This window comes from Sminthopsis crassicaudata, chromosome 1, assembly GCF_048593235.1.
Source record: "Sminthopsis crassicaudata isolate SCR6 chromosome 1, ASM4859323v1, whole genome shotgun sequence".
Lineage (NCBI taxonomy): Eukaryota > Metazoa > Chordata > Mammalia > Dasyuromorphia > Dasyuridae > Sminthopsis > Sminthopsis crassicaudata.
In genome coordinates, this window is record NC_133617.1 from 419,889,379 (window position 1) to 419,912,783 (window position 23,405).

General features: G+C 39.8%; 1 protein-coding gene across 12 annotated transcripts in view; it reads left to right on the forward strand.

The window, feature by feature from the left end:
- Nucleotides 1-23,405, forward strand: part of RUSC2 (RUN and SH3 domain containing 2) — an 89,424-nt gene that overhangs the window by 56,868 nt on the left and 9,151 nt on the right. For 8 of the 12 annotated variants that reach the window (XM_074280292.1, XM_074280294.1, XM_074280293.1 and 5 more), the window contains exon 2: nt 11,943-13,991. The exons of 2 other annotated variants lie outside the window; for them this stretch is intronic. In XM_074280292.1, the coding sequence (XP_074136393.1) occupies nt 12,011-13,991 (1,981 nt within the window). In that variant the 5' untranslated portion in view covers nt 11,943-12,010. Of the gene's footprint in view, nt 1-3,484; nt 3,701-11,942; nt 13,992-23,405 lie in introns of all 12 variants that reach the window. 2 more of the 12 variants (XM_074280291.1, XM_074280289.1) reach the window with 1 other exon arrangement.

Sequence of the window (23,405 nt, forward strand, 5' to 3'; positions counted from 1 at the left end):
AGTTCATACCAGTTCTCTTTCTGGATGTAGATAGCATTTTTCTTCATGAGTCCTTTGGAATATTCTTGAATCACTGATTGATCAGAGTAGCTAAGTTCTTCACGGCTGATCATTGTTACAATATCATTACTGTTATTGTGAACAGGTATATACTGCTACATTTTTGTATGTGTTTGTATATGTTTGTATTATATATTTGTATCTAAAGATCCTTTTCCTTTTTCTTTGATCATTTTGGGGTATCAACCTAGTAGTTTTATTGCTGAGCCAAAGGATATGCACAGTTCAATAGCTCTTTGAGCATAGTTCCAAACTATTCTCCAGAATGGTTGAACCAGTTCACAACTCTTGCAACAATGCATCAGTGTACGTACCTATGTTCCATGAATTTTTTTTCTTCTATAGACACACATTAAGACCAATTTGATCAAAACAATCAACAATCATTTATTATGTGCCAGTCATTGGGATATAAATATAAAACAAGATAGATACTGTCCTCAGAAGTCTTAAGTTGAACAGATATGGTTTTATTTATAGCAAGATATGTCAAAATTAATCAGTAGAGTTTCTCCCACATCAGATGGTTTATAAACTATCTGATTCTTAGCACCTCAACTCTGTTTTCTCTCATTCTTCCACCAAGAAGTAGAAATGGACTATAAGGACTGAGGCCAGTTTGCCCTGGTCAAAGAATTCAGCACTAAATGACTAGCCTACTTGGAAGGAGCCTTTCCATACTTACCTAGTTTGGTCCATAGAAAAGAGACATAGGCTATAACAAAAACTAAGCTCAAATACTCATCATAGCAAATTTTGTATATTGTTGGCAAAACTTTTTAGAAGCCAGGCTCACCACTACATCATGATAAGGTATTGGACAGTAGGATTTTGTGAAATTTCACATATTTGAAGTATTTTAATATATCCCATATTAATGTCCCAATATAAGAGGACGTTGTATGATTGTGTGATCCAAAATATAAGTTATGCAGTAAAATAAAGGAAGGAAATATTAGTGTGGACTGGAGTATCTAAGGAATACTTTAGAGGTGGGAAGATGGGTAAAATTTAGATAGAGTCAAAGGATAGAGAACATTCCAGATTAGAAAGAATGTTACGAGCAAAGCCATAGATGGGATAAATGAGCAGTATGTGGAAAAGATCAAGGAGACCAGTCAGACAAGAGTGGAGGACACATGATGGGCTCCGGGAGAAATAAGATTAGGTAGTCAAAATGAAGTCAAATTACAGAGGATCTTAAAAGCTAGACAAGAAGTTTACATTTTATTCTATAATCAATAGGAAGCCAGTGAGAAAAGGAAGTGATCTGAAGTGATGTGAATAATAGATGGATGGTAAAGGGAGAAACTGGAAGCAGATTAGAAGACTGCTTATGTTTATAATATAACAATGTATACATTTTGCTTCAAATTAATAACAAATTAATATCTTCTTTAGTATACATTACACTCATTGGTATCTTATCAGAAGTCCTATAAATCTTATTTAAACTCCAGGAAGAGTTTTTCAGTGATGGCAACTATATATAGGTGTGGCAAGGAGGTCTGTGGTTTAGTTAAAGTGAGCCTGACCAATAAAATTTGAGAGCTGCTCTCCTACATCAGCACTTGAATGCTGGCTGCCCTGTGTCACTAACTCACAGACTTTTATTTTAGTCTTTTCATCTCAGCACATGGTCTCCATTGTGAATGGGAAGGATATGAAGCAAGGTGGGGGATGGGGGGAGGCTAGAGAAGGCTCAGCCTGTCTTATGTCACAGTTCTCTGTGAGCTCAGAGTTCTTTCCTCCTCTCTTCTCCCTTCCCCTCTCTGTTCTTAGCCCCAGCTTATTTTTTCCAGCTTGTGTCATATGTTCAAGACTTCTTACCCAAATCTTCAGACAGGAAGGAAGAGTGTTTTTTGGTGGCTAGCAAGATTTAGACCCAAGGACCTGGCCTTGATGGTCATGTGGCACCATGAGAATAGAAAGGTGTTGGAGTTGGAATTAGAGGGCCTTAGTTTGAATCCCAGCCCTGTCACTTGCTGTAAGACCCTAGGCCCTTAGGTCTTATCTAATCTTTCTGGATCTTAGTTTCCTCATCTATAAAATGAAAGTTTTGGACTAGATAGCCTCTAAGGTCTCTTCAAGATCTAAATCTCTGATGAGGTGACAGAATAAGTATGAGGATGACTGCTATGGGACTATTTTTTGCAGTCTTCTCCTACCTCAATAGGATTAACCAGGTCTGAGATCTTTGGGCTCTGAGGTTGGAAGCTTAAAGAGTCTTAAAGAGTCAATAACAGAGAGTGAGAAAAGACAGTACTTATGCTTCTTGTAAATATAGTTCTTCAAGACAAAATTGTGGGAGTTTCCAGGATAGCAGAATATCTGCTATAGACTCATGCAGCCCACCCCACCCTTTCTCTTCATAGAGAGCTGGTTTTGAACCACAAAAGGACAAGACAGCTTTCCTTCCAGAGAGCCAAGCAGAACTCTTATAGAACTCCTTTTGATGATCTGGGAATTAGTCCTTTCTCTCAGCACAATGTCTCTTAACTATCATCCCCAGACCTTTGTCCAATAGTTCCTTGACTTAAAGGAGCTTTCTTCCCCCCAATGATGGGATCATTGGAGGAATAAGATTTGGCCCCACAGTTACCAACGACAAAGCTATAACATTGGATTTGGAGAGAAATCTCAGTTTTGGCGGGGTGAGAAACTGAGCCTCTGTGTTAGGGCAGGAGGCCATTCCTAAGGTGAGAGACACAAGTTACTGGAAAGCTACCACTCTCTGTCCCTAACTTCATCTTTTTAACACAGACTTCCATCTCCTAATCTGGGTCTCACTTGCAGTTTCCTCAGAGCTTGAGCTGACTTCATTTGGGAAAGAGATAACTATCTCCCCCCCAAAAAATCTTTCCTTCTGGTTAAACTATCAGGAACCTACAGAGAATAGGCATGGTATTGCTCTTTGAATCTCTTTCCTTGGTTTCCCTGAACCTCAGAATGACTCTCCCAAGACGTGGTGAACTTCTATAAATGACTGCCCTGGGATCAGTCTAGATATACTTCCTGTTCCCCCCCCCCCATTTCTTGCACCTCATCCCCATTCTGGGCCCACTGAGGTTAAACAAAAGAAAAGGGCAGGCGGAGAAAATGAGGTGTCACAGAGGTGGAAGAGGGAAAGGTTTCCAGCTAAGAACTGAAAGGAGTGGCCCAGAGGAAGCCCCAAGTCTGTTTCTATCCCAAATTCTTTCCCAGGGACCTCCTAGGGAAGGAGGAGGACTGGGCCCAGCCCATCCTGCTTCCTTTTCTGTTGCTCAAAAAGAATCATCCATCCAGTTCCGCCTGCCCTGGATCTCTGACTCCTTCCTCCTCCCTCCCTTTCCCTGGGCTGAGAGCCCATAGGGATTGACAGGGAGGGAGGCTGAATGGCTGTGCTGTGGGCATGCCTATTCCTTCCCTTTCCCTCTTTCCTCAGCAACAACGTCACCGCAGCAGTAGCAGCGGCGGCGGTGGCAGCAGCAGCAATAGCAGCAGGGACGCTGGGGATGGAATTGCGCAGCCCCTCTGCATGGGCAGAAATGCAACTGTGAGGAACAGAAAATAGAGCTGAGGAAATCAGCCAGCTTCCCCTGCCCAGCCAGGCCAGAGCCATCAGGAAACCGGAAGGTCTAGGTGAAGGCTCCTTACAGAGGTACAGCTGGATGGGGAGGGAAGAACAGGGAGGCTTGGATGGTTGCCTGGCTCGCTCTTTTGCACCTCTAAATCCTGGAGGCTGGCTTTGTCTATCTGGCTCAGGGCTGGGAAGAAGGGTTTGATAGAATAGCCGCCAGAACTCCTCAATCGTGTGTGTGTGTGTGTGTGTGTGTGTGTGTGTGTGTGTGTGTGTGTGTGTGTGTGTGTGTGTGTGTGTGTGTGTGAGAGAGAGAGAGAGAGAGAAGCACAGGAATAACAAACAGCCAGGCCAAAAGGGTTTGTGCTGGTGCTGCCCTGTCAATGAGGTAGAATGTCTCCCCTCCTCCCTCCCTTCTGCTGGCCAAGACATCAGCATTTGTTTTGGTTCAGAGAGTCAGACTGCTCCCTCCATCCCACTGCTATCTATTTGGGAGAGGTAGACATAATCAAAGACAAAAGGCTGAAGTATGTGTTAGGGAATGCTGCCAAAGGAAGGCTAAATCTGTATTGTCTCCCAAAATGGAGTGACCCTAGAAGATTAAACTCTCTATCCCCATGATTCTATAGGGAACAGAAAGCTGAGTCTTGGTATGAGATCTAACCAAAGAATTATTTACCCCAGAGGACTGACCAGAGATGCTCTGAGGTGTGCAGGATCAGCCATTAAGGAGGTTGAGGTAGAGATGGGTGGAGGATGGAGCAATATCCAGACAGCTGACTAGAAAGTCAATAATAACCGAAGAGGTCCCTGGTATCACATTCAGACTCCTAGGGAGATATATTCCCTTATTCTTCTTTCATCATTCCCCCCTCCCTGACCATGCCCTCTCACTTTTCCACCTGCCCACTTAGGGAATCTTTCAGTATATTATAAGTGAGCATTCCTATTGAAAACCATGTCCTTGCATCTCAGGGCTCTCAGGCCAAGGTCACTGAGATCTGGGACCAGACTCAAATGTTCTAACACCTACTCTCTACTTCATTCTCTACCTCTCCCTGGGGTTGGCGAGAACTGAGAAAGGTAGGCAAAGGGACACTTACTAATATGCACTAGGACTGTCTCGAAGATAACACTGGCTATAAGGTAGGGCCTTCCTCCTCGAATACTAAACATGTTTCTAGCCAGGAGTGTCCCCAGGATATCCTGTCAGTCTGAAAGAGGCTCTCATGGTGTGGGCTCACCTACAAATAGAAGGAAACAGAGGCAACCTGGTATTTGCACAAGCTCCCTCCCTCCATTTAATAGTAGTTATTTGATATATTTTCTATATTCTTGAAACAAGCACTTTCAGAGATCTTACCTTTATTAAAATTTTGGCCTAAAAGGAGAAGAATCCCAGGGAGGATGTTGTGGTCCCTGCTAGTTGCAATATGATTATCATTATGCTACTCATTAGCTTCCTATGGAAGGGGCAAGCCAGGGTTGGAAAAAGGACCCCCCTCCAAAATCCTTCTTCCCTGGTGTGGGGAGTTGGTACTTGTGTGGTTGTCATCATTGTCATACTTGTGGTCTCATGTGGATTGAATCCACAATTCGACAACTAGCCTGGTTAAAGTTATTAATTCAGTCATCAAGCTTATTAAGCATTACCATGTGCCAGATACTGTGTAAATTAAACATAGATTCAAAGAAAGACACTGTCCCTATTCTTAAGATGCTCACATTCTAATGTGAGATTCTCCTCTTGGTGTCCCAACCCAAGAACTCTGGAAATTGAAGGAAGGGAAGGTTATGTGTGACGAGGGCCCTTTTTTCTATAGCCATTTATTTGTCCCTAGGGAGAAAAACAAGGGCAGCTCTGAGTAGAAATAACATCCGGTTAGTCTTGGAGAGTCAGAGCAAACTGGTCAGAAGCTGGCCTATAGTGCTTAGCTGGATGGGCTTCCTAAAAGACAGTGGATTAGGCTTCCAGTTATTTCTCAGGTGTACCCTTTCACTCAGCCTCCCTTATCCAGGGGTGGCTTTTCCTCATGGTTGAGAACCATACTATAAGCCAGCCCTCCTAGAGCCAGGATTTATTCTTCTCCTCTCCCCACAGCACTTTCTTTCTGGGGACATAGAAAGCACTCAATAGACTCTGCCTGATTGACCCCAGATAAAATGAGAACACAGGGAAGGAAGGGAGGGAGGGAATAAGCATCTATTATGTGCCAGGGATTGTGCTAACTACTTTTTCCAAATATTATCCCATTTTAATATTCACATGACTACTTTCTCTTGTAGTGTAGGGCCTGTTGTATGAAAAAGGAAACAATCCCTAAAAGCTAAACCAACTTTAAAAAGTTATTGAGATGATTTCAGTATGGCCACTAGTGGGAAAACTCTCCTCAAGGCTTTCATAACTTACTCTGGAAAAGGGTAAAGATTTTACATCAGTACATGAGGAAAAAATCCAGGAGTTTTAGGTGATCACAAGCTCACTGTAAGTCAGAAATAATGATGGAATAATCAAAAACATACTCTTTTGGTTGCATTAATAGAAACATAGTACCTAAAGGGAGGGAGGTCATGGATATGCCATACTCTCTCCTAGTTAAGCTGCAACTTTAATATATTCAACCAGGCAGTCCACTGATTATATAATAAAATGCTTTTTTATTAAGTACATTCCATATATCAGGCACTAAGTTGTCAGTATACAAAGAAAGGTGAAGAACAGTCCTTGTTCCCATTGAGCTCACAGACTGTTGGATAGCCACATCTGAGAAAGAAAACAAGATGGTAAGGAAATTCAGTATTGAGTCATAAAATATTGGAGAAACCAAGGACACTTACCTTGAAAAAGTAAAACTTTGGGGGATACATAATAATTCATTTTAAGTATTTGTAGGATTATATATAAAAAGTCCATTTCCATTTTTTTCTAAAACTCTCTGTGTTTCTGGTAGCTTTAATTTTTTTTTTGCAATTCTTCTAAATGTATTTCCACATTTATCATGCTGCACAAGAAAAATCAGATAAAAATGAGAGAGAAAAACAAGCAAGTAAACAATAACAACAACAACAAAGGGGAAAACACTACGTTGTGATCCACATTCAGTCTCCACAGTCCTCTTTTTGGATACAGATGGCTCTCTTCATCAAGTCTATTGGAATTGTACTGAATCACTTCATTGTTAAAAAGAGCCATGTCCATCAGAGTTGATCATCATCTAATCTTGTTGCTCTATACAGTGTTCTTTTGGTTCTACTCACTTTACTTAGCATCAGTTCTAAAATCATCCTGCTGATCATTTCTTATACAGTAATAATATTCTATTACATTCATATACCATCACTTATTCAATCATTTCCCAATTGAAAGGCATCCATTCAGTTTCTAGTTCTTTGTCACTACAAAAAGGACTGCTACAAACATTTTTGCATGTGGGTCCTTTTCCCTTTTTATAATCTCTTTAGCATACAGGCCCAGTAAAGATCCTGTTGGATCAAAGAGTATGCAGAGTTTTATAGCTCTTTGAGCATAGTTCCAAATTTCCCTCCAGAATGGTTAGATCAGTTCACAACTCCACTAGCAATTGCATTGGTGTCCCAGTTTTCCCACATCCCCTCCAACATTTATCATCATCTGTTTCTGTCATTTTAGCCAATCTGAGAAGTGTGTAATAGTGTTTGGTAGCTTTAGACTAGGGATTGATATCCTACCACTGTCAGCCATCTCACAAAGTCTCCAGTCCAAGTTCTTAGACCTTAATGATCTCTGTTAGTCTCTTGGGGAATTGCAGCTGTTTCTTGGAATAAATTCAGGGAACTTTGTCTTTGCCTCCACTGCTTTCATCTTCTTTCAAAATTTTATTCATTTTGAACTTTAAATAGAAAAAGACAAAAAAAATATTTCCATGTACACAGCATAAAATGAAAAGAGGATTCAATATGAAACCATGAATTTTTATTTCAGTTTGATTTTTTAAAATTATATAATAGATATTACACACCATTTTCAAAGCTTTTCCTTTGCTTCCTTCTAAATTTTCTTTTGTTCTCTTTTGTTCACTTTATTACTTTTTCTTTCTCTCCCCACCCTGCCCTGGGGAAAGTGTATTCCTGTGTATATATGCAAAATCATACTATACATATTTTTTTAATCAGTTCTTTCTCTGGACATGGATAGCATCTTCCTTCTTAGGCCCTTTGCAGCTGATTTGAATATTTACAATACTCAATGACTTAAGTCATTCAAAGTACTTTCTCTTGATTTTATTCATTCACGCTTGATTATTTCATTGCAAGTCTTTATATGTTTTCCTAAAATCAATCAGCTCATTTCTTATTGAACAGTAGTATTCCATCACAATCAATCCATTTCACGTAAATTGATTGGCATATAGACAAAATAACTCTTTACTTGTTTTCATATTCTTTCTAAAATTCTCAAATTGAGTTCCAACTTGAAGAATTGCATTTCCTAAATCTTTCTAGTCCCTGAGCCAACCCATATTTAGAGAGCTGTCACACCTAATCTCAAATTAACCTTCCTTCTGTTGCTGCTGACAAACTGAGTGCCTGATTTGGTTACCAGCTTCTTCTTTCTTCTCCTACCCTTACCTCACAAACTACAAAACTGTGTTTCCCAGAGCTTAGACACTTAATACATGCTAGTTAACTGACTAGTTAGAAAGGGAAATGATATATTTTAATTTCAAAGATAATATTAAGATTTATTAGAAATATAGAAATATGTAGATAAATAGATAGATAGATAGATGTAAAGATAATTTATCCCCTTCCAGATTAGATTTTGTCTTTTTTTATTTTGTCTTTGCTTCCTAGGGTATGTCTGTACACATATATGTATATACATGCAAAACAATACTATACTTCTTTTTATCAGTTCTTTCTTTGGATAGATATGGATAACATCTTTCTTCATAGTTCCTTTGTAGTTTATTTCAGTATAATGTTTAAAAATGACTGCTATTCCTTAGCCTCGACACCATAGCAGTTGCTCTCTCTTGGTCCCAGAAGAGAATAGAGTCCTTGGAATCAAGATGTTCCTTTGCCAATTTGGGGGTTCATTCACTTGAGCTCCTCATATCAAACTTATTGGCTAAATCTACAATTCTGTAGTCATTCTCAACCAATTAAGAATCTTGATTACATGACAGTTTGAGAGGGTTCCACCTACGTTCCTACTTAATTATTGGCTACTTGGCTACTTGATGACTGCTACAGTGCTCATATATGCTCAGCAAACATCTATTGAATAAATAAAATTATACTAAACAGAGCTGCCCAACAGTAGAATGGCCTCTCTTTTAGAATTAGTGAGTTCCAAGTCGGAGTAATTAAGCCAAGATCAGCTAATTACTTATCAAGGATTAATAATTAATAATTATAATGATGGAGTTGTAAATTTACAACTGGATCTTAGAGATCCTATCATCTACTCTTTTCATTTCATAGTTAAGGAAACTGAGTCTCAGAGAAGTTAAGTGATAGTCATGCTCACAGGCAGAGCTAGTATTCAAGTCCAGGTCATTGGACACTGAATCCACTGTTCTTCCCTATGTTGCCTACATTGCCTACATTGATAGGAATATTATAGTAAATTTTTTGTAGGATCTTATCAAACTTTTGAGATTTCTCTAATTCCATGATGATAGCTGCTGAGAGAATAGGTAAATTCATCCAGCCAGATACATGGTTAAGAAAAGGTAATTTGACTTTTGGTTACAGAGATGTCTTCATACTTTCAGGGTGAGTTAGAAAAGTAAAGAGTGGGGGAAGAGTTGATTATCAGGGTCAGAGTTTAGATAGATGGAATAAGAGAAGGCCAGAGAATATATATTGTAAATAATTTCTCTAAAGGAAGCGAAGTTGGGAAGATAATATGCCCCCAAATCCAAGTCCAAGGAGGAGTTCTAAATTCTGGTATGCCAAGCAACAGAAGAAAAAACTTGACTTGGCATGGAATCATGAGCAGTTGAAAGCAGAATGTGCCTGAAGGAGTGGGATGGGAAGTAATAGTTTTGTCTCTCAAGTTCTGTTTCCTTCCCTTCTTTCTTGGGAAGCTGATCTAGGATGCAATATTTAAGAGTTTGATTGTGAAAAGAGAAGATTAGCAGAACAAAATCAAAATGAGAAAAGATAATTTGAAGTGTACTCTTTAAGTCACCAATTAGAACTTGGGCGTGGATGAGCACACTTGTAGGAATTATTTATCAAAGGAAGAAGTGTATCATGAAACAAACATGGACAGCAGTGGAAGGGAGGAAGGGAGGAAGAGCATCATGCAATGGTATGTGTGTTGAACATACTTGATTTTGAATTGCTAACTCAATTCACTGCCCACTCATTCTTCTATACTTTCCCTTGTCACTCCTATTTTTCTATCTTCTACTACAGGATGCTTTTCTCATCACCTTCTTTCTGTCATTTACTTTTTAATGATAGATACCACTTTCCAACTTTTTTTAAACTCTTATGAATTTATACATATGACAACATCTAGTCACATGTAATACAGTGCAACATTTGTTCTACAACAAAGGAATATTGAAGATATACAATGAGGAGGGTTCTTTTCCTGTCCATATGTTCCTAACTACATCATTCCCAAGTATCAGTCCATTGGCTCATAGAGACACACAGATAATGGTGTTCTCCTATTCTCCTTGTCATTGAGATTCCAGTAGCCATGGAAACGTTTTTATAGGACTAATATTGTAAAAATGAATAGATATAAAGAGCTTTCTGTTAGTTATAGTAATTATAGATTAGTACCTCTTTCTATAGTCAAAACCTCACTGTAGGATCCTCATCTGGAACTGCTTGTAATTCCATCTTCAGGGCGCACGCGCACACACACACACACACACACACACACACACAAGATGCAGAGACATACAAAAACACATACATACATAAGTGATGTGCTCATCCAAAACACTAAATTACTCAAGTATACTAAAACACATAAATATACAATAATCACTTAATCTCAGGGTCTAGCAGAAAGGGCTTTGGACTCTTGAAGTGAAGACTATTTGAGCAGATAGAGACTGAGAGCTCAGACACTTAGGAAAACTGAAATTGGGGGAGCAGTAGGAATGGAATCTTAGCTTTAATACAGAACCACATAATAACAGTGAACACTTATGGAGAACTTTTTAAGATTTGCAAAAGTGCCTGACACGTCTTATCCTTTAATCCTTACAACCCTGAAAGGTAGGTGTTATTATTTCCCCCTTTTTACAGAGGAAGGAATTGAGGCTGAGAGAGACTAAGAAAGACTTTGCCCTGGCTTCATAGCTAAGCAAAGGTCAAGGCATGTTTAGAAGCCAAGTCTTCCAGATCTAAGTCCAGCACCCTATCTGTGTGTGTATGACTGATCCAGTGACAAAGAAACTTCTATAATAAGACTTCTAAACTATGACTATGTCATAGACCACTTGGGTATATTCCTTCTCAAAACAGTTTTTAAGTATATAAAATAAAATTACAAAGAAAACAAATTAATATTGAAACATAGTTATCCGAATATTTTAAAAGATCTGTTTTATTAGTCTTTCAAACATTGTGCTTAATTTCCAAAAACTGGGATGATGAATATTTTTAAGGGTACTTGTCAATCTTTCCACCATAGTTCCCCATTAGAGCCAATAATATTTGTTATTGAAGACTGAGCAGAATTTGTTCTTTATTTTTGGAACAAGTAATAGAAGGTAGAAAAAGTTTACTTGATAAAAAAAAAAAACTTTAAAAAAAAGATATAGATTGAAACTAAAGGGAGGTTAAGCCTATAAGTTTGCCTTAACCTTCACCCGCTCTCCCCCAAAAAAGGCACATAAAACTGAATCTAGATCCTGCCAGAACATATTTTATTCTCTCAGGAATAGGCCTCTATGATGCAATAGAGTACTAAATTTGACAAAGGAAAACAAGGCTATAAATCTGAACTCTACCCCTTATTCTATAATAATAGGGGCACAAAACATACTGCATTTGTAATTAAACTATGTTTGTTCTAATCTTGGCTTTGTGACTTAGTACCTGTGTAATTTTAGACACTTCCCATTTCTGGGTCTCAGTTCCTCTCATTTGTAAAATGAGAGTATGAGACTAGATGGTATCAGGTGCTTTCTAATTCTTAAGTCTTGTGATCCTAGGATCCTTCCAAATCTTCTGCCCCCAGGAATAGGGCAGGATTTTGTGTATCCCAGGTACAGATATGAAGGTTTGTTAGGTATGGGGAAGCTGAAGGTGCCCCTTACTTCTGGCAAGATGACATTGCTTTTTGTCTCTTTTTGTGTCTCTCCAGGTGCCAGGCCTTCCTGATGAGATGTGTCCTGCCCCAGAGGGTACCGGGGGCAGTATCTGGGGCCATTGATGCCCTCGGCCGAACTTTCCAGAATGGATAGTCCCCCCAAGCTGACAGGAGAAACCCTCATCGTCCACCATATTCCCCTGGTGCATTGCCAAGTCCCTGACAGGCAGTGCTGTGGGGGTGGAGGTGCGGGCAATGGAAGTTCAAGGACCAACCCCTTCTGTCCCCCTGAGTTGGGCCACCCTGACAGAGACCTGACACAGGCTGACTCTCTGCTCTACAGTAGAGTGCTCCCTGCCTCAGGGAGTGCTGTTGGGCCTGGGGATGGTCCCAAAAGCAGGATCCGTGATGGGCGAGGCCCTGGAGTTCCCAAACGGCACAACCCATTCCTAATGAAAGAGGGTGAGCCAGAAGAGCCATATGGAGATTGCGACAGTTCAACCCAACAGTCCTTTCACCTACATGGGAGCAGACAGCCCCCCTTCCAATTGGCAACTCTTGACCCTGGAACAGGGAAAACCTGGGGAGCCACAAACAGTCGAGCTGGAGTGGTAGAAGGACAGGAGCAGGAGCCTCTGAGCAGCAGTTCAGAAGCACAAAAATGCAGCCATGGGTACCACTGTCCCCCAGAACAGGAGGCAGAGACCATGGAGCTGGATGAGGGGGGTGGCCCTGGAGCCAATGACACCTCTGGTTTTTCCTTTGATCAGGAGTGGAAACTTAGCTTAGATGAGTCCCCAAGAAACCCAGGCGTCCGAGCCTGTGGCTGTTCAGGCTCAGGATCCCGACACTGCCGTTGCAGCAGCACATCCAGCCAATCAGAAGTGGCCGACCAATCCATGGGCTATGTTAGCGATTCTTCCTGCAACAGCTCAGATGGTGTATTGGTCACCTTCAGTGCTCTCTACAACAAGATGCATGGTCACTCCCGTGCCAATCTCAACTCTGCCCCCCTGTCTTGCAGCGACTCCTCCTTCTGTAGCCACTCAGACCCTGGAGCCTTCTACCTGGACCTGCACTCCTCCCCAGCCGAGTCTAAGATGTCTTGTGAGTCTCACCACCCCGATAGTGGGGGGGGAGACGAGGGCTGCGGCTGCCCTCACGCCTCCTCTCCTGAGCTCGATGCCAACTGCAATTCCTACCGCCCACACTGTGAGCCCTGTCCGGCCGCGGCTGACCTCACCGCCTGCTTCCAGAGCCAGGCCCGCCTTGTGGTGGCCACACAGAACTACTACAAACTTGTCACCTGTGACCTATCCTCCCAGTCTTCACCCAGTCCTGCTGGCTCCTCCATCACCAGTTGCTCAGAGGAACACACCAAGGGCAGTCCTGGCCCAGTCTCAGGCCAACCCACTGAATACTACCTATTCCAAAAGCCAGAGACCCACACAGAGGAGCAGAAAGCCAAGAGTTCTCCAACAGAAGTAGGACCTGGGGCAGGCCCAGATGTGATAGAAGGACAGGTGTATGTCAACGTGTCTCCTCCCATCCTCAGCAGCGGGCGCCAGCGTTCCCGCAGCTATGACCGAAGTCTGGAACGAAGCCCTCCAAATCGGCTGGGCTCCCTGGAGCGCATGCTGAGCTGCCCTGTCCGTCTAAGTGAGGGACCCTCCTCATTGGCTGGGCCCGGCTCCCCACCCAGACGGGTCACTTCCTTTGCTGAACTGGCCAAGGGCCGAAAAAAAGTGGGAGGCTCGGGTTCACCTCCCCTGCGGCTGAGTACTGGCGACTCCTCTCTGGAGTTCTCACCCATCCCTGAATCCCAGCGAGATGGGACAGGCCCACTGGATGAAGGGGCTCGCTGTAGCCACAGCCTACCCTCTCTTCCCCTTGGGCTCTGCCTGGATCCCAGCAGTCTAGAAGCCCAGGCTGAGCAGGGCAACAGGGATGGCCTCCAGCAGGGCCACCAGTCCAACGAGGTGAAACCCACCAGTTTTGGAGCTGCTGGGCAGGCATTGGCTCTTCTGATGGAGCCAAGTTCTCCTTTCTCAGCAGTCCCAGCCAGCAGCCATGCACAAAGGGATATAAGAGCTAGAGCTGACGGTAAGGATTGGGAAACCTAGATGAGCCACATCAAGCTGGGATGCCAGATGCCAGTACACTGGGGAACCATTCTTGGCATATCTGTGGATATGATTGATTCTGTAGAGTAGAGGGAAAGAATGGATGACTAGGGAAATAAAGAGCTTTGAGGACACCTCAGAGTGTTATAAAGTTAGGAAGTGCTGTGGGAGAGAACAAGAACTAATTGAATGATCACATTTCCGAGTGTATTCAGAGAAGGAAGAAAGCAATATGAAGGAATCAGAAAAGGCTTCCTAGAGAAGCTGGAATTTTGAAGGTATAAGGATTGGATAGGCAGATAGGTTCGGTGGAGGGCATTCCTAGCTCAGGGTACATGAACAAAAGTACAAAAGTGATACTAACCACAACATGTAATCTTCAACACGCTGTAGAGATGTGACCTAACTGGAGTGGAGGGCACATTCTGGGAAGCAGGTGAAATCAAGTTGGATATTTAAGGGTAGAATAAGATTGTGGAAGGCCTGGAAACCAAAGATGAGAAGTTTAGGTGTACTAAAGCAGGTAACAGACAGCTAACATAGATACTTAAGTAGAGCTGTGCCACAATAGAAGCAATGCCTTTGGAAGATCAGTCTAGATCTTCTAGATATACAATCTGGATTATAGAAGGAATTCTTAATCTTTTTTGGGTCTTAGATCCTTTCTGGCTGCCTTGTTGAAGCCTGTGTACTTGAAACTAATCAGAATAATGTTTTCAAATGCATAAAATACATAATTACAAAGGAAACCAGTTATATTAAAATAGTTATCACAACATTTAAAAAAAAAAAAAAGGTTGAGAGACTTCAGGTTAAGATATAGGGATTAAAGGAAGGGGCAGCTCAGTGCAAAATTGTGGAGTTTGTTTTTAGAGTTTAACTGCCTTTTTTTCTTTCTTCTCCTGCCCCCTGTCCTCTCAATTGCCTCTCTGTTCAGGCATCCAAACTTCTGGCTGCTCTAAGCACCCTAGTAATACTCCAAAATCATCTCCTCCCTTCTCCCAGTACTTCTTTAAATCCCTAGTTCCCTCAGAATAACTGCCTTAGCTAGTTTCTTGTAAGAAAGTTTCTTGTGGATATATGACCTTAATTCACTACTACTTTCTGGGTCTCAATTTCCTTCTTGGCATAATGAGGGAATTCGAGTAGAGGATATCCAAGAGTATGAAATGTATTAGTAAATAAATTCATGTCAGTTAATAGTAGCTTGATGTTATTCAAGTCACAGTATTATCAAAAATTACAATTACCTATATGTAAGAATGACACTTGACTAGATAGAGTAGGGAGGTTCTGGAGGTAGAGAAACTATTAGTATAATCATACATAAGGTAAAGAGGGTATAATATAGTTCATAAGTAATTATATAGCGTTTATAGAGTGCATTATGGTTTATAAAGAACTTTACAAATGTTAACTCATTTTATCCTCACAACCACCTTAGGAAGTAGATGCTTTTATGATCCCTATTTTACAGATAAGGAAACTGAAGCAGACAGGTTAAATGACTTGCCCAGGTTCACACAGCTAGTAAATATCTGGAGTTGGATTTAAACTCAAGTCCTTCAGATTTCAAGTTCAATGTTCTGTTCTCTGTGTTACTTATGATGGTGATAATTATCATTTCTGTAGAATGGCAATGCTATTGACAAATAATGAAACCTTCATGGAGCTAATTTGGGGGGAAATGTAGAGAATTCACTTTGGATATTTTGAATTCATATGGTCATAGTGGGAAATGTAGAGAATTCACTTTGGATATTTTGAATTCATATGGTCATAGTGTCAAAATCTGAAAGGATGGCAGAGATCACTTAGTCCATATCTTTCCCTTATTGCATAGACGAGAAAGTTGAGTCTGAGAGGGGTCACTTAAGTAAAAAGTAGCAAAGGTCAGATTGAATGCAGGTCCTTTGAATCCAAATCCAAAGTTCTTGCTGTTTCCTATAGCCTTAGAGGTACTAAATAGGTTTCTCAGTTTGAAATGAAGTAAATAGGTCTGGCATTCAGACCATGAGGCATACAAGAAGTAGATAGTTTGATCAGTGAATGCAACTGTTACCAGATTCTCTTATCACTATTTGACACACAGGGCCTTAGAATGAATCTGAATCCTTGAGCCCCAAAGCCCCATACTTATCCTTGGAGTTATTCCCATGCCCTTCAAAGATAGCAGTCATTTCCCAGCTTATAAAACTGTGTTGCTTTCCAAAACTCTGTCTTAAAAGTTAAGGAGATTTTTCGTGTCCAACTCTTTGTGACTTCATGAACCATACTGTCCATGGGTTTTTCTTAGCAACCGTATTGGAGTGATTTGGCATTTCCTTCTACAGTAGATTAAAGTAAAGAGAGGTTAAGTGATTATAGTGTCTTAAGATTATATTTGAACTTAGGTCTTATTGATTCTAAGCATAGCACTTGATCCACTAAGCTACCTAGATGTCTCCTTAAGGATATATACATATACACAAAGTATGAAGAACAAGAAGAAATTTTTCAGTGATCTGTATTCAGTATATTTTTATCTTTCTTCCTTGGCCAAGTAATTTCTAGGCCCAAAGTATAGACACAGAAGAGGGAAGCTAAGTAGCAGATATCAGTTTCTCCCCAAAGAAAAACAGCATTGATTCTTTGGGGAGAAAATAAGCATGATGATAGGAATCCAATGATACTATTAGATCGTCTATAAAGAGAGGAAGAAACAAACAGGAGTAACACTTGACCCCTGCAAAGAGTTAATGAGACAGTTCTATATCTCAATGTAAATTTAAGATGTAAGGGAAACCATCTCAAGATTTGTCTAATGCAGCTAACCACTTTCTGGTGACTGATGTAAGCAAAAATGGCAGCAAAAAAAAAAAAAATTGCTGTCAGAAGGAATATTGGAATCATTGCTAAAGCCTTGGGCAAGGAATGGAATGCTTTATGAAAACAATATTTTGATTACTAATGCATAATGAAAGACAAGGACTTCATAGGGGAAAGGGAGAGTTCAGATTTGAACATCTAGTTAAGAAATTGGTGTATGAGAAAACAGGTCACAGTTTAAAATAAATTTTTGACCAGGGGGGAAGAATACATACAAAGCCTAGGATTATATATGACTGGAATCTTTGAATCTAATTAAAAGGCTTTAAACTGGGAAAAAGAGAAAACTAGATAATGTATTTCCACCAAGCTAGATCCTCTAGAGTGTGGCTATAATAATGACTATCATATAAGAATAGTGCCAACTCCTAAGAGTTTATAGGAGATAAAATGCATGCAAGTAAAATCTATGTGCCTATGACTTAAATACTAATGCACAAATGTATTGAATGAGTGAAAAAAGATCAACTAGAAATCTCAGTATGAAGAAACTCAGCCTTATAGAGACTTAATTAGGGTAAGAACCATGAATGGAATTCAAAATATTCCTATTCAAAATAGTCAATGTTTTAAGAAAGAATAACATTTGATTTTTAATCAGATGGACTCTTGGGGGGAGGGGAAATTGAGGAACCATAAGGGGACAGCCTGATAGCATCTGAATGAAAAACAATGGAGGCAGATGTCATTGGAGAATATTAGAGCAGAGAAGAAAAATAGATTGCAATTAAAACATTGCAAACCTGACTTATAAAAGCATATTATTATAGAGGGGGGAGAGAGAAGGTGGTTCAGTTATCCTGAAAATCACAAGTGTGATTTTTTGGGGGGGAAGGGGGTTGGGTTGGTTTTTTTGGGTTTTTTTTTTTTTTTTTGCCAAAAGAAGAAGAAATAATTTCCTGGCTTGTCTTAGTAACAATTATCTCATATCTCAGAAGTTGGAGGAACCAATCAGAACAACTGGTGGTTAAAATGGATGTAATAAAACTTTGGAGGGAAATTGACTGCTGCATTACAGAATTTATGACAAAATGAGAGGAAAATCAAGCGTTCACCCTAAATTCTGGGTGATGGTATTAACAAAGAGTTCAGAGGAAGGATGCCTAAGATACTATGAAGGAAATTCAGAAGAGGGAAAAAAAAAAAAAAACCATAGTTCAATGGTATTGAAAAAGAGGGCAGAGTTATCTAAAGATACCAGTGTCTGACTTAGGAGATTTCATCAATCAACACAAGATAGGAAATGAAAACAAGGGCAGATAACAGGCTCAAGAGGGAAAAAAAAGTGTTAAATTCTCATTTTGCTTCTGTTTTCTCATCCAAGAATAATCTTTGGACTTTGAAGGACAAGAGAGAAAATAATTGGCAGGGAGTAGAAAGCCAGAATGAGTGAAGAGTTGGTCATACAGCAACTAGCTGCCCTCATTGTGATTCCCAGATCCATAGAGATTATTTCTTAGGGTAAGAAAATTGAAGAGGCTGGAAATGAAAAGGAACAAATCATTTATTAAATTTTTCCTGTGTGCTGGGCGTTGTACTAGATGCTTTACAAATAGCTCATATAGGGGCAGTTAGGTGGCGCAGTGGATAGAGCACCAGTCTTGAATTCAGGAGGACCTGAGTTCAAATCTGGTCTCAGACACTTAACACTTCCTAGCTGTGTGACCCTGGGCAAGTCACTTAACCCCAGCCTCCAAAAAAAAAAAAAAACAAAAAAAACATATAATCCTCATAGGGTAGATGCTGGTACAGTTGAAAAAATTGAGGCAGACAGGTTAAATGACTTTCCTAGAGTCACTGAGCTAGTAAGTGTCTGAGGCTGAATTTAAATCCAGCTCTTTCTGATGCCAGATACAGTATTCTTCACTGTACCATCTAGCTGCTTTATATATGACTGCTGAAATGCTTTTGATGATTTTAAGTAATACTGGAAAACAGAAGCGGTCTACTAGAGAAGAAAATGAAGTCTAGAAATCTATTCCTGCAAGAATTCTGGAACACAGTAAGGAAGAAATATATTAGGATCCTGATAAGATTTTTCTGAATCCCCTGTAGTATCTCCTTTATGTTCCTTGACAAAGCTAATTGTTCATTAACAAATTTAGCTCTTTGATAAGATATAAATTGACCTTCTTCCTAACTCCCCTGACTTAAGGCTATATTAAGGCTGATGATGGAGTTATGGGCTAGCCATACACTTAAGCTATGAATACCCTACTTAGTTTTCAAAAGCATACTGGAGAGATAGATATAGAGAACCTGAGCTGAGAAATATTGAGAGGAAAGGGATTGTTACACAAAGATTCAGAGATGTTTTGGAACCAGAGAAGGATTTCCTAGGGGTTCCCAAACTAACACCTGTAAGAACTTAAGCCTTTAGCAGCAGGGTGGCACTAAGCACCCAAGCCTTCTGGACCCAAAGAAGTTACTGGATAATTATGAATCTCTGAACCAAACAGGAACTGTCATATATGAGTATCAAAGGAGAAAATTATGAAGTAATAAACTAAATTTTTTTCTTTTACTGGAATAAGTTATTTGGGCTACACATGTCCAAAAAAGAGATCAACTCCATGGTGAGGTATGGAGGAGGCAAAATTTGTCAGATGTTATTTACATATTAATCTTGAAGGTGTGCCACTTTTGAACAAGAGTTCAAGACTTAAACTCTTTGGCTTCCAGCCTGACCTATTACTTTATCACTCCTCTGGTCTATAGCCAGTCTGGGCTAGGAATTCCTTAGTATCTTGCCACTGCCTCCATCTAACACTATATTTTGAGACCATTAGGTTAGCTAGAGATGGTTCAAAGTTATGCAGACTTCATTCCTTCCTAAAAGCTAGCTGATAGAGATGGATTTGGAAGTGGTTGAAAAACTAGGCCTAAAGGGGAAAAAAATAGTTCAGTGCCAACTTGAGTATATTTGAGCATTTTCGAACCAGTGTTTTATAAAACATCAGTAACTTGAGTAAAAGCCTAAATGGCTTGCTCACAAAATTTGTAGAGGATGCAAAGCTAGGAAGATCACCCAACAATTGAATGACAAGCTAGAAAATGGAACTATGTCTAACAAGATAAGATTTAATATGAATAAAAGTAAAGTCAGAAAAAATGGTTTCTACATCTCTTAAGTCTGATTATTCCATAATCTGTCTCTCTAGCTCTACTTTTAAAGACCAAATCTGAAGCTCAGACTTTAGCCATGATTCTATCATTAATACATTGTTAAAGAAGAAAGGGGAGCACATAGCATCAGGTGGGGTTATACTTGGTATCAAAGAATTAAACTCTCTAATAAGGGGGCTTTGTCAATGGAATAATATTTGGTAGGGATTTTAAAAGCCTACCAGGATCCACTTAGTCTTTATTAAAAGTGTAATTTGTAACAGATATAGATAAAAGCATGTAGTGTACTATGTGTCAGGCACTATACTAAATTCTGGGGATACAAATAAAAGCCAACAAGACAGTCTTGGTTCTTTAAGTAGCTTATACTCAGGCAATGATAATACATAAAAACCAGCTATAGAGAAGAAGGGATATGTAAATTGTCAAAGTTTTAAAATGATGTCTGGGAATTGGAAGCCACCTTTCAGATTCTAAGTGTCAAAGGAAAGAGGAAATATGCTGAAATGTATAGTATCTGCTACTTGAAAATGATGTCCAAGAAATATCTAGGACTGGAAAGCAGAACTTGTTTTAAGTGCGGGCCATGTCAGATTATCTCCACCTCCTTTTTTGACGAGTATTTGACTAGTAATCAGGGGAATGCTACAGAGTATAGATTTTAGCAAAGCATTTTATAAGTCTTTCATTTTTAATATGGGAGGATATATATTAGATAGCACAATTAGGTGAATTTGGAACAAGTTGAATGATAATCCAAAAAGTAACAATTTCAGTGTCCACTTGGAAGAGCTGGATGTATAAGCCCTATCTCTGGCATTACCAGCTATGTGACTATGCAAGTCACTTAATCACTTAGTAGTCTAGGCAACTCTCTAAGACACTTAAATTGCCAAGGAGGTGCTGACTTGCATTGATAAAAGGAGTTTCTCCATTCCGTTACCTACACTATAAAATCCCAAATCCAATCCCTATCTATGCAGGAGGTGGTCTCTAATGCAATGCTGTAAGAGTTTTGCATGGGTAAAATGGATTAAATTTGAGTCTTAAGAGGAAAAATTGGTAAGTGAAAGGCACAGGAAAGAAAATTTAAGCTTGATGGAAAGAAAAGCTTCCTAATACTTAAAGCTTTTCAAACATAAAATAGGCTACCTTGATCAGTAGTATACTAGTCTGCCCTCTCGAGGTTATCAAGCCAAAGTTAGATGACTGCTTCCTACTTGTTATATCTGTTGTAGAGATATAAGAGATTTGAATTAGATACTCTCTAAAGTACCTCTTAACCTTGAAATTCAGAAAACATTCTGAAATTTTTTTGTGATTCACAAATACACAACACGGAAGTGAGCATAGAACAGGAGGGTGACCAAGTCAGCAAGTCAAAAGGAAAAGGAAAACCTTTGTTTCTGTGTGATGCTGTATATAATTGGGAGCTCTGACTGGTTAGAAGGTGGGAGGATGAAAACGTGTGGTTTTCACTTCCCTGTAATGGAAATAATCCTGTTTTTTAGGTGAGAGGAGTAGAAAAGATTATCTCATGGGTTTTTTCCATGCAAATCTATGAGTCTTCCCTGAGGAGGACAGGGAAGGCATCTAGGTTCTAAGTGGGTAGTCTGTTTCCCACTGGCATTAGACACTTGAAATTAAGCCAATATAGAGGGCCTGGCCTGCCTAACATGATAGGGCTATGGGTATATTCTATCCCATCATTCATTTCTCTCTTGGTACAGTCTGTCCAGGACAAAAAATTCAAGATAGAACTTAAAGACAGAGATAGAAGGGATTCAGGCTTAAGCCACCTGCTTAAAAACATTTGGTGTCATACAGGATTAACCTCTTAGTCTTTCATCCAATTGATCAAGATTTTGCTAGCTGTCTTATGTGCCTGCCTTTTTACTAGGTACTTAGGGTACTACAGAGACATTTAAGACATTACAAGGAAATCTATAATCTAGCATTAAGTGCTAGATTATGTATTTATGCACTATGTCCTACAGGAGGTCAGAAAAAGACATCCATGAGGGCAGGAATAGATTTTCCATTCTCAGTTTCTATACTTCCTTTTGTTTTCAAGGTTGTGGTCCTTTGTTAGTTGGCTGCTACTTTTCAAAACTCATTATCCAAAGTCTACTTTATACTTTTTTACACTAAGGATATACACAATCTAGAGAATAATAACATACAATTTCTGCTTATAGTAACTCAAGTTACTGTAGCATAGCATACTGTGTTCTCATGATTGTACTAAAGGTATAGTCAAAGAAGCATAAGGCACAGTCTTACAAACTAATATGAGAACTAAGACAAATATAAGACAAACTGACTAACAATACATTATGATATATGGCTGGTACGGAAAAGAATTCAGAGAAGGCAGTTATTGTGATGTGGGATGGCCACAGAAAGCTGCTCAGAGGAGGCAGGACTTAAGCCAAGAAGTGACGAATAGGTAGGATTTTGTTAGATTAAGAGCAGAAAAGTGAGAATGAAATGAGTAAAGGGGTAGAAGTGAGTATACGTTTCAGGGAGAAGTAAAAGATATATTTGGAACATAAAGTTAGAGATTTGAATGCCACCAGAATAAGAAATTTGAACTAAAATCTTGTAGACCAGTGGTCCTAAAACTTTTTAAATAGGGGGCCAGTTCACTGTCCCTCAAACTGTTGGAGGGCTGGACTATAGTAAAAACAAAAGATCACACTCTGTCTCCGCCCCTCAGCCCATTTGCCATAACCCAACAGGCTGCATCAACGTCCTCGGCAGGCCACATCTGTCCTGCGGGCTGTAGTTTGAGAACCCCTGCTGTAGAGAGCCATTGAAAGTATCTGAGCAGGAGGATTGAAATGATCTGAGTAGTGTTTTATTGTAACTTATAATCTAGAAGTCATAACCACAGAGCAGTTTAACTAGCATAATTTGTGAGGTATAGAGTCTCAGTATTTTTGCTGCAAAATTGACTAGTTCAGATGCCAGAAAAATAAGTATTAGTAAAAGAATAGATTTTTACTATTACACAGAAAAAAACAAAATCATTTCCTGCTCGGAGGCTTCAAGACAAAAAGGAATTTGAATTGGGATCCCTGCCATGTTTGATAAGATTTTTAGTCCCTTCCAGAACCTGTTTTTTAGTTTTCACTCTGAATTTAAGCTCTTAGACCATCCCTTTTGGCCCTGGTGTGGTACTCTCTTTATACTGTTTTATAATCACTGGCCATCTTGAAAAGATTGGAAATTAGTCCCCAAAATTCTTTTCCATAAATTGCCTTCTTGTCCTCTCCCTCTCCTAGAGAATCACCCTGACTATAACCCCTTTTAAAGTCAAACTCTTACCTTTTAATCCATTTTCTCTGTCCTGTTCAGTTTGTCTGAAGACCTGTAATAGCACATTGTTAAGACCCAC